Genomic DNA, 12,463 nt, shown 5'->3' with positions numbered 1-12,463 from the left:
TTCCTCCTCCTCCTTCTTTAATTTAGCTGTACTGTAGGACAGTGCAGAGCAGAGGAATGCCAGGTCTGTGAGGAATGTCACTTCCTCCCAGTTACTCACAAGTGATGAGCTCCCAGTTACTGCGAAATCCTTCTGCCTTAGTCACCCTGAGGATTCATACGGCTCGGTTTCTAACACAAGTTTCTTCTTTTTATAAACATAATTTTAGATTCTGTTTTAGATGAATCTACTGGCTGATGTTGCATTATTAATATAGCTTTTTTATTAATTAATTAATTCATTTTTTAAATTTATTTTTAAATCAAAATAAGCACAGAAGTCGTCAAACAGCTGCCTGCTCATCAGGCTAGTGGGCAGAAATGTTGTGACTTTCAACAAAGTTCAGTCAGTATAAGCTCTGCGACAAACTATTGATTTTATTCATCAATTACTATTTTCTCACTTAACTAGTTAGGAACTAGGTTGGAAAATGTCAGGAAATAAAAAGGGTCTGTCACAGATTCCAAGATGATATACTCACATTACTTGTTAGTCGGAGCAACAAGCAAAAACCCAAATGTATTAATTAATATGTTGAAAGTTTAAGAAACCCAACTAAATGTCACTTTTGAAATGCTGTAACTAGAGAATCCTCAGCATTTTTCCTTTTAAATAATTATCAAAATTGTAATGGTATTGTAAAATTATATAAAGCACAGAAATCCAGCAAATAAGGATTGCAACTGATTATTTTTATTGTCAGTTGCTCTGCCAGTTATTTACCTAATAAATCTATTATATACTTTTTCTGTAAGCTGTCATAGTAGATAACAATGCTGACCAAAAGATACTCAGTTAACTGTAATAAGACACAAAACAGCAGCAAATCCTCACATCAAATCTGCTGATAACAGTGAATGTTTGACATGAACAGAGATTTTCCAAGCTCAAAATGAGGCAGAGGTGTTTCCAACCTGATCCAGATATTAGCATTAATACACTCCTAATTACTTAGCAACTGAATAACCTTACTTTGACTCCTCATCATGTCTTGCACACTGCCTCTGATCCTCTCCATCACAGGTCCCGTTCAGTTCTTCTAGTTGTACACTACTTTAAGACCTGACAAATTCACTGCATATCGTCCCTAAAATGACTTATTCCTTTTTAATTGCCTTTGATAATCAGGTGATGTCTGCACTGTTTCACCTGCCCTCATGAGTCTCTGCCTCTCAAACTCGCTTTGTAAAGCAATCATTGATTCTACGAACCGTATCCACAAACCTGAACCCATTATACTGATGGGATCAAAAGTTGATGTAGGAAACCTTTTTAAGAGATTGGACCTGCTTCTTGTGACACATTGTTGCTGTAGGTTAAAAAAAAAAAAAAAACGGAACAGGAAAAGTGCAGCTCTTTTCTTCCTCCTTGCCAGTTTTGGCAGTGCCTTTTGCGGTGCACTGTGTAGATTACGGTCCAGTGCCATGCTGTGCCCACTATTGCAGTTACAAATTAAAGAAATCCACAAAGTGTTAGAGCCTTGAAACTTGTTAGAAAATGGTGTTTTTCTGGCAAGACGCCTGTCTGAGTTGTGTCCGGAGCTGGAGGCTGAACCAAATTTGACACTGGAGCCCACCTCGTAATTCTCTATGCAGAAAAAACCCTTAAAAAAAAGCGCTGTTCTGTAAAGCAATCAAAAAACTATGAAACCGCAGTTTAAAAAATGAGAGTATTTTGTGTTTCTGCTTCTCATATAATTTTATCTCTTTATAGTCCACTATCATGTCCCTGCTGTGGCCATTAGCTGAGCTTGTATCTGTTACACAGAGGATGTTGTTAGAGGCACCTGAGACGTGGCTAAACTTTAACTACAGAGCAGACGCACAGTGTTTAATGAACACCCACAGCTCAGGTCCTCTTACATGTGACACAGTTAGTCGTCTGCTGGTATTAATACACTGCCTGTATCGTCTGTGTGAACTTAAGTGTAGTGTTTACTGCAGTGTGCGCTCTCTATCTTCTGATGTTATCAGGGCTTTAAGAGGAAGTAGAGCTACCATCCTTCTCCCAGAGGAGAGATCGGACTGTAGGAGTGTAGTTGCCAGTCTTTTCCTCCCCCCTACTAATGATTAACACCAGCCGGATTGGAGGAAGAGGGTGAGAAAAGAGAAAAGAGAGGGAGGGAACAGGAGTTGGAGGCTTACATCAGTTTATTGTTACTCAGAGTGCTCTATTCATTCGTGACGTGTGATTTTCAGACCAGACCATTTTAATATCTGCTGTAAGGAAGTTGCACCATCTCAAACCACGCTGTGTTGGTGCTCAACATTAATATAAAACTGAAATACCAGCCAGTAAATCACAGTCTAGTGCTATTTGTGTGTTTGCTCCTGGCAAGGACTGACCCCATAGTGACCTTACACACTCTGTGCTGTCCTTGGACTTGTACAGTAGATGTCCTTGAAAGTATGTGTTGTTTACTTCGTGTGTTGGGATTTTATCATCTTGCTGTAAAGCTCTCACGTTGATGAAAAACAGGGTCCATCTTTGACGATGGCAGTAAAAGAAGTAAGAGATCCTTGTCCTTGTGGGTCACTCACTGGCTGGTGTGAGGGCTTTTACACATGACCCCCTCTTTACTTCCCTTTTTACTTCACCTCTTTACCATACTTGAGCCCATTCTGACGCCTGAGCTCAGACCCCTGTCGCCTGCAGACCTGTAAAAGCTCATGTGTGCACCATCTCCATCCCCCATCTTCGGGTTGTAAACACCGCTAAGGCTGGCCAGAGGGCTGCGAGCTGGCGACATCAATCCTAACGCCGGCGTGAACTGATGAGGGGCAGATGATCCCATCTACAGGGTTAGATGCTGTCGGTCACCCACCACTACGCTCCTTATTCACACCTCTCCTAATGTTCGAGTCGGCTGAAAAGGCAGAGAGTGATGTCCTTGTTGATTAAGAGCTTCTCAGGGTTTTTTTTCTGACTGCTTTCCAAGAATTGATGGAGTGCAGTGGTGGACGGTGAGCCCTAACAAAAGTGGTCACAATACAACTCCAACCACCATTGCCTGTGAGTCATTCTGCTTTAGTTTGTGGCTCTCTCTCCCCCTCACTATTTTGCGGTCTTCCTCTCTCTTTCTCACACCCACAATCATGCTGTACAGATGAATGCACACACAAATGTGACAGACTGCGAGACTGTGACTCACACACAGCAGCGATTGGGAAAAAAAGGATGCTCTCTCACCTCTTTCTCTCCCCGTCAAAAGTCTGGCGTTTTTCAGAGTTTTGCTTCTGAGTGCATCAGAGAGGGGGAGGGAGTGGGAGTGTTGTAACTGTATGTTGGATGATTAGTGCTGAAACAATCAGCTGATTAATCATTTAGTCAGTTATCAAACAAAAATGCCAAACATTTTCTGGCTCTCTTGTGTGTCTTAATATTAGCTGTCTGTCAGTGGTAATACGTCAGATTCACTACTCATAAAAGTTTATTTTTCAGATTATTTTCCCAGAGAAACTACATTCCCTGTTCCCAGAGAAAAAAAAACAAACTGATTTTCCAATACTATTTTTGATGTGGATTTTTTTGTTAGTCCCACTTTTATTCCACACAGGAAAACCAGCAGTCTCATTCACCAACAGTGTCAAAAAACACATGAAATGTGTCTTTATTGACATGTTTTGAGGATATATCTTCTTCTCTATGATTTAATCAGACATATATGTTTAAACAAAATGCGTTTCTTTTGAATGTGTGTCTGTGTGTTTTAAATTTTTTAAGTTGTTTTCAAAACAAATGAGACAGCGCTCAGTCAGTGCTCAGTACACAATAGAGCAGACCATAAATTGTTCAATACATTCCTTTTCGAAAAAATAAACATTTTAAATATTTTAATAGTGTTTGCTTTGACATCAATACAGCAGATTTGTGCCGTAGTGGAAGTTGTTTAAAAAACATATTGCAATTGAGTGATATTGTGATTCATGAGTATTGAGAGCGATTACTTTTTTATCACAACTTTCATTTTCACTGAAAAAAATGTGTTTTAATCATGATCTGTGATATTTGGATCTTGCACTTATTGTACATATTGTCATATAGCTTACATTTGGATTAATTGTGAAACCTAGTGTTAAGTGTGAATTTGGTTTTGCCCTTTGCCTTCTACTGTATGTAAAACTGGTGATGCACTCATCTGACTTGTTCTCTCTTCATCCTGATTCCTACGCCTCAGCTGTTTTTACTCGCGGATAAAGAGTATCGATCTGTTGCCAGTGCTGCCACTTTTCCCGATTTAAAATCTGTGTACCTTATTACATGGAAGTCATTGCAATCCTTTAGGGTAACACAATTACTCAAAAATATTATTGAAATTGCAACATTGCCAAGTGTGTAAGGTACTGTAGTGCTGCAGAGACGTTCTGGCACACAAATCTTGTTCAGTTGTCAAACATGACATTATTAGTTTCTTAAGTGAAATTGAAAATTGTGATTATTTTTATTTTGCTATATCGTGCTACCCTACAATCATTTTTATGTAAGACAGTGATTGGGTTTGTTGTCTGAAAACTGGTCGTGACTGTGATAATGTAACTGATACACAACACAAAACTTTAGTGACATTTTTAATGACATTGACAAAGCAAACATATTTTATGTGGCAGCACTTAAATTAAATAAAACACTGTTGGTCTTCTTTGCAGGGACATCATGATCACTCATTTTGAGCCATCCATCTCATTTGAGGGTCTGTACGGGGAGGTGAGGGACATGTGCTCCATGGACAACGACCAACTCTTCACCATGAAGTGGATCGATGAGGAAGGTAAATCTACCTCGTTCATCTCCAACCTTTACTATTCCCCTCTATCTGTACATCAAGACGACCAGCCAGAAATGCTTGAGTTTTTTGTCTGTTTGTTTACAAAATAAAAATCAAGTCCTGGTTATATGCAATATCTTCAAGTAGATTAAACACATTTAGAGGCCACTGGCTGAATTTGCCAGCATTTGGCAGTTCCATGTGTTAAAATGAACACATGCTCACAGGAGCGCACACAGTCTTGTCACTTGACTGTAAAGACTCAGTCTTTTCTTGTCAGTCAAGAAAGGGTAAAGTCCCCCCTTCAAATCCCCCCACCCAATTCCTTGTTGTTGTCTGCCAGTTACTCAGGCAGCAGTAATAGTGTCATAGGAAAGATGGAGCCGTCACATCGCTCTGCTCAGGATAAGGTCAGCCTGCCCAAACTCATTAGACTCAGATCAGCTCGCACTGGTAGCCACCCACATACAACCACTGGAGTCATTAGCCTGTCTGAGAAAGAAAAGCTGCTTGATGGTCATAACGAAGTACTTCAGTGGTAGCTGTGTGTGTCTCCTACTGCCCCATCCATGGAAACCACACGCATAAAGCTCTGCAATGTGGACTTGTGTCATTACCAAGGTAATTAGAAAATGTACCTGTATTTAATTATTTTGTAACCCTGGTTCAAAGGTACCACATGGCACCAACACGCCCGTTTGATCTGCTACAAATTAAAAACTTTATAAAGTGACAATTTTTCTGAAAGAAGTATGGACCTCACGGTATCTTTCTCCATGTGTTATAAAACGTTGAGTTAAAACTAAGGTTAACACAAACAACAACTTTTAATGACTGCGACAAATAACTATCGTTTGCCATCTTCAAACCACTATCCAAATTGAGCTTCAGAAAGTTGTTACAGGTAAATTACCATTTTGACATTTTATAAACCCAAAACGATTGAATTAAGCGACAGGTCAATCACACATGAAATGCCAATGCCAGTATATAGTCGGAAATTGTAGAACAGACGACTGATAATGATTCTCGAAAATAATTTCTCTGCATTTTTAAGAATCAGTTTTTGACTTTTTGAGCTCTTCATCATCTGTGACACTGTATCCATACTGAAGGTTAAAGAACTGAACAAGGGAGAAAAAAGGTTGATCAGGTACGTGTCCAATGAGTTATCAACTGATTATCCATTACATCCCTAGTACAGAAAAAAAAGATATGTTTGAGGTCATTTAGAAAAATAATTTGATGGTTTTTCCACCAGAAAGCACTGACAAGGTTCTTTTTAAACTGTAAAATGTTTGCCCCACAACAATGTTTAATTACATGCATTTGTCTCACAAAAGTAACGACAGTAAGTATATCAGCATCAGATTTTTGAAAACAAATCATTAGAAAAATGTGCTTTATAAATCCCACCAGGAAAAAATACAAAAACAAACTTCAAAGTTTTGGAAAAAGCTCTCTGAATTTACTGACTTGAAGACAATTGTATCAGTGAGTGATTCAGCTGTATTAGTACCTCTTTTAAATGTACTCATGTAAATGATTTGTCTCGGTTCTTGTTTGATTTTCTCTGTAACACACATAGAAGCTGCATTCACAAACTTAATGACACCTCCTGAAACCAAAACTTTTGAGTAAAGATACAACCAGACAGCGTAGGGCACCACATGCTACCTTTAGGTGATGGTTGTCCCAGTCCACCCACTAGTTGTATGTTTGTTATCTGGATATATTATCTTAGATACACACTGTGTGTCATAGTTTCTGTTCTGGAGCTATTTATATAATCAGCAGGCTGTAGTTGTGATTCATTTGGAGTCCATGACATCACTACCTCTTTCAGTGTGTTACGCCAACACCTGACTCTATCTGGTAATGATAAGGAAATAATTAGATCTGCGTCCGAGTGGTATTTTAATTATTGACTTAGATTGATCACTGTACAAATAGGCTTGTACAATTAAAACTATGTGGAATGGCTGCAGCAGATGTTCTTTCTCACCCACACACTTTTTTCAACATTTACTTAAATAAAGGTCATGTAGTGCAACTCATATCACACCTGCAATAGTTTGATGGGTGTTTTTTTTTAAAATGTCATGCTGGCCTATTGTATTACTTACCTTGTGTACTTACAACCTTATGCTTTAGGAACTGGAAATACAGTTTATGTACTACTTTATTGTCTTTCTTTTTCTTGTTTTTTATTTCTGTGTATCAAGGAGACCTATTATGCTTTTTAATTTTTTCCTTTTCTTCAGTGATTTATTCAGGTTCTTGATAGTTAAAAAAAAAAACAAAGTCCGTGCCAACGGGAGCACCTCTCTCCCACAGAAAACACTGCTCCTGAAAAGCCTGAAACACCTCTTCAGTAGTCCCGCTTCTAATTGTGTGTGACTTCTTGACATCACACTATGTCACCATGTCACACAGTTGCATGATTGATGTCTATATTTACAGTAGAAGTGAAGCTAATTGGAAGCTGAAAACACAGAGCCGACCGGAGACACGTTGTGCAGTGCTGGCTGGAAAAACGGATGTGTTTTTTGAGCATCAAAGCATGTAAACCTATTGTTGTAGTAACCCAATTAAAATGATGAACCTAGAAAAAGGCATAATATGTCTCCTGGCTAACCTGGCTTACCTAGCTAATTTATAATTTCTGCATTTACCTGATCTCTAACATGTCATACAAATGAGAAGCCTGGTTTCCCTCATTAATTATGTGAGAGAATTTGATTTGTGTTAATACCAGCACCTAATAAGGGCCACAAAAAGGACTTGGATTATTAGCTTTCTGACAAAAGTGTGATCAAAACAAGATACAAGAAACTTGAGACAGGAAGTGTTTCAGTGTAGCAGCAGTGCAAATGGATAAAAGGATTTTTTTTTATTACCTGTAGCAGTTGCAACTTTTTCATTTTCTATTAATCAACCAATTATTTTCCTGATTAATGTTTTTGTTTATCAAATGTGTGAAAATATTAAGAAAACTATTCCAAGGTGACATCTTCAAATTACCATCATGAATGACAAAGAAAACATGCAAATAATAAAAATTACACGAACCAATTATACAACTATCAAGATAGTTACTGATTTATTTTCTTTTTTGATTTCTACTCGTGTCACAGATAATTAAAGTTATAAACAAAGTCTAAAACGGTGGGTTAATTGTAGAATTATTAATATATAATAATAAAATAAATAATTATTTTCTTACTCACACAGTAACAAACAACTTGCACTCTGCTGTCTGCCCAAAGGTTTAACAAAATGAAAAGTAAAATATTGTCTTTGTCTCTCACTAGTATACTTAATCTGAGCCAGCTTTGGTCCCTCAGTAAGGTGCATCATAGAGGAGAAAATCAATTCAAAGTAAATGTAGCTTTACAGAAACGTGGTTAGTGCAGAGGATGTAAAATCATTCTCTGATGGTCGTCCTTCACCTGAGTTCTCGCACCAACCTGGTTTCTTGTCTGTATTTTAAAGTGGTGAATGACATCTGGTCTCTCCTCTGCTGTTAGGTGACCCCTGCACTGTTTCGTCACAGCTGGAGTTGGAAGAAGCTCTGCGTCTCTACGAACTCAACAAAGACTCGGAGCTCATTATCCACGGTGAGCCTTACTGCTCCTCACACAGGCAGAACTTCTAACATATCGTATACAGTTTCAGGATTTAACTCACAGGATGTCCTCGTGTCCTGTAACCAGTTAGATGTTACTTCACACCAGATGCTTGGTCCAGATGAGAAGCCTGTTATCTTTTGACTCTCTGCTCCTCGACCGGTCTGCTGACCTTTTTGTTGAGCTTTTAATGACCAGCCAAGTCGGCGGTATTACGGTATTTTCCATACTGGTCATTGAGCTACAGTTTACAAGACCTCAGGCCCTGGATCACAACTAATGAGCAGGGCCAAAACAGATCATCCAGGACAAAACTTGACTGTTCAGTAATTAACTGCCTGCTGCTGATTACAATTCATCTTTAAGTGTTAAATTCTATATATTGCCTTGGCATGGGGTCATTTTGTGCTTAAAACTAACCAATATATTTTACAATATACTATAGAAAAGATGGTTAAGATGGTAAAAATCTTTTATTATATAATTGTAGTTTTTCTGCATATCATAATAAAAAAAGTCTTTACTCCTGTGTTTACAGACCGTTAACAAATCTAGGAGTGATGGCAGCCTCCAGACTTGAGTTTTGAATCACTATAGAGAGAAATATATGTGGTATCTCAATCTTGGAAAAGCCTAACACAATATAGACTTGTAAAAACAACAACTTCAAAACATGTCGGCTTAAATATAAACAATCATACATTTTAGGCTATGGTAGGTACCTGGGGCCTGTACCAAGACTTCACTGATCCCAGATAAGTTGTGTCACGAAGCTTATTATCAACTAACCCAATTAACTCTGGGTTTTAGCTTCATATCCAGCACGTTTGAATGAAAGAGGTGGCGTTGTCAATACAAGCGACTTCATCAGAACCATTAGCGAGGGTGTATAATTTGATATGACATGAAACGTGATCCCTGCAGGAATAATTATAGCGACAGCAGAAACTGATATTCAACAAGATTAATTATCTGCACAAGAATCACATAATCAGAACAGAATAATAAGTATGGGAATTATTATATATGTATTTAGAATAGAGTATTACTTTGTTTATTTTATCTTATCTCTATAATTTTGAATCTGTAATGCAGATACAAAAAGTTAAAAGTAATGTAGGGAAATTAATTGATGCGTAACCAGGTCTATTTGACAGACGTGTTGCATTTATAATCCCAGCAGCTAATTAATTAAACTGTTTCCAATTATCATCATCATAAAGTCAGCTCGTGTCATGCTGAGCTGATGAAAGAGTGTTGAGTCTAAAAGCATTAACGCTGTCAGGAATCCCTTTGGGAATTAAAAAGCAGCTATTAACATTATTATGTATTTAGTGTCATGAACTATCCCGCTGTTTGTTGGAACCACACAATGTTTCTACAGCTTTGTTAAAATATCTTTTGTTCTTTGTTATGTGTCACTTTATTTTAAAGTCAGCCTTAGTCCATGTTGGTATCCTGTGGGAATGATAACTCATCTGATTGGCTGGTTACAGGTTTTGATCTCATCATCTGGGGCAGGTTAAAGGATAAGTACCGTTTTTTACAACCTGGACCTTATTTCTGGCAAAAGATATGGTCATTTACTCACCCAGATAACTTTGGTGTCATTCGGCGTCGTTCGGACGAAATTAGATCCAGTGTAGCGGCGATATATCCATATAATGGGAGAGACGGGGCAGCGACACACAGCCTCTATATAATGCATTATCTGCCACGAAACTAGTTAATTTCATCAATATTTTGTTACGATATGCTAGCGCTATTAGCCTCTGAGTCCGGGCTCGTCCGTTATCAACATCCGGGGTCAAACTAGCAGCAGCAGCTACAGGTAAACAAGGCGCGCTGTCGCGGGTGCGCGCGCAGCTCAGAGACGACATCTTCCAGGTCAGAGGTAGTAGATCAGCCTACAGACCCCGGATGTTGACAATAGACGAGCCCGGACTCAGAGGCTAATAGCGCTAGCATTTCATAACAAAATATTGATGAAATGAACTAGTTTCGTGGCAGATAATGTGTTATATAGAGGCTGTGTGTCGATGCCCCGTTACTCCCATTATATGGATATATCGCCGCTACACTGGATCTAATTTCGTCCGAACGACGCCGAATGACACCAAAGTTATCTGGGTGAGTAAATGACCATATCTTTTGCCAGAAATAAGGTCCAGGTTGTAAAAAACGGTACTTATCCTTTAACTGTTCTGGGAGTCGTGTTGAGTTACTGCTGATGAAAACCCAACATTTCCTGATTTCCAGGATCCCTGGTCAAAACATTGAGAGATTTTTGCTTACTTGTTTTGAATTGTCTATATGTCTGAAAATAGTTTGAATCTGATTTTGTTTTCTTTTTTCAAACATTATGAAATGCTGCAAAAATGTAAATGACAGATTTAGATTTAGTTCACCACTTATCTTGAAATGTGACAAGCTGATACTCCTTGCTTTAATGTTCTTTAAAATGTGCATATTACATTTCTGTTCAATCTGAGCAAAGACAGCCCGATAATGTACACAGCAAGGAAGCATCGAAACATATGGTTCACGCCGCACTGACCTGTGAAAACAACATTACTTCCGCTGTTGACGTCTGTCTACGGGCCCTCGAGCTAGCTCACGTCCTCGTCTGAGCTCAGCAGTCTTGACAAATAGTTGTAAAGATTCATGAATCCTGAGGTCAGGGCTAAACTCAGACGCAGGGTGCGGAGCTAGCGGCGGGGGTCGTATATGTGGACTTATATGGAACATTTGATTGACAGTCTCCGTGTGTGTATAAGCATATAACCTGGGGGTAGGGGGGACAGAAGCTGCCTGTGTGGTTAATGCAAAGTTTTAATCAAGTCAGAGGTGAGGGGTCAAGAGTACAGTGGATGCCAGCATGACGGCAGAGGATGAACAGAGGAGGGTGCGGGGGTGGACGTCACAGTGCCGCAGGGGGTCGCCAGGTCTGCTCGTTAACGAGCTTGTCGGCTGTATCCCACGCCTCGCCTCTGACTCACACTGCCCCCAGTCTAGCTCGATCTGTCTCTCCCTCTCTCACACACACACAAGCATGCACACGCAAATAATCTGTCGGCTTCTTTGAGACTATGTCTTTTCCGTCTTTACTGTATGCTGCACAGACACAAATAAACTGGCACCATCATAAACACACATGAGTGAGTTTCATCACGAATTGCTGGGGTGACAGGTTTGCTACAGGTGGTTTTAACAGCCGTCGTGATGAGAGGAAGTGAAAAATATACAACCACTCACATGAATACTGTCAGACTTGCCTCCCTTGGATAAAAAATCATTTTCTAAATGTAGCTGTGTTTTTCTTTTCCTTTTTTCTGCTTCCTAGTGTTCCCATGTGTACCAGAGAAACCTGGAATGCCCTGTCCGGGAGAAGACAGTGAGTTGAACCATTAACTACTTCAGTTTCACCTAATTTGTCAGCCGAGGTCCCAAAGAAACCTGTATTTACTTTATTTATTTATTTCAATTTTGAAGCACTTTTTTCCAGGAGAGAGAGACTTATGGAGAATAAATTCAATGGGTGCAAAAATTATTTTAATGATGAGGTAATAAAAAGAGACAGATACAAGACTTTTAGGGCTGATGCTGATACTGGGGAATAAAAAAAATTCAGATACTGACCAAAGTGTGGACCTTCTTTTACAAGCAAATTCTCCAAACCTTTTGACACTTTACAGGACACTGAACTTACTTTAACTTTGCAACAAGACAATTAAATTGTCACCTAATGTGGTTTACTTATATATCAAAGTGGTCTGATTTCCTATACACTTCTAGACATGCATACAAATGTAAAGCAGAAGCCCTAATTTTCCTCTTTTCACAGAGTCTATATATCGGCGTGGAGCACGGCGCTGGAGGAAGCTTTACTATGCCAGTGGTCACGCCTTTCAGGCCAAGAGATTCAACAGGGTAAGACATGACACTGTCTCAGTATTCTGCACCCAAAGGCTCTTCACTCATACTTCTCTACTTTATATTTAATATTGTGTATTTCATGTGCTTTACATTA

General features: G+C 39.0%; 1 protein-coding gene across 1 annotated transcript in view; it reads left to right on the top strand.

Annotated features, from left to right (window-relative positions):
* The window catches only part of prkci (protein kinase C, iota), a 33,529-nt gene that overhangs the window by 4,856 nt on the left and 16,210 nt on the right, over positions 1 to 12,463 (top strand). The window contains exons 2-5 of the mRNA XM_084369696.1: positions 4,686 to 4,807; positions 8,335 to 8,424; positions 11,777 to 11,827; positions 12,278 to 12,363. Of these exons, the coding sequence (XP_084225822.1) occupies positions 4,686 to 4,807; positions 8,335 to 8,424; positions 11,777 to 11,827; positions 12,278 to 12,363 (349 nt within the window). The remainder of the gene's footprint in view (positions 1 to 4,685; positions 4,808 to 8,334; positions 8,425 to 11,776; positions 11,828 to 12,277; positions 12,364 to 12,463) is intronic.

This window comes from Pagrus pagrus (assembly GCF_965226575.1).
Source record: "Pagrus pagrus genome assembly, chromosome: 12".
Classification (NCBI taxonomy): domain Eukaryota; kingdom Metazoa; phylum Chordata; class Actinopteri; order Spariformes; family Sparidae; genus Pagrus; species Pagrus pagrus.
Note: the sequence above shows the minus strand (reverse complement) of the source record. Positions and strands in the feature narration are given on the sequence as shown.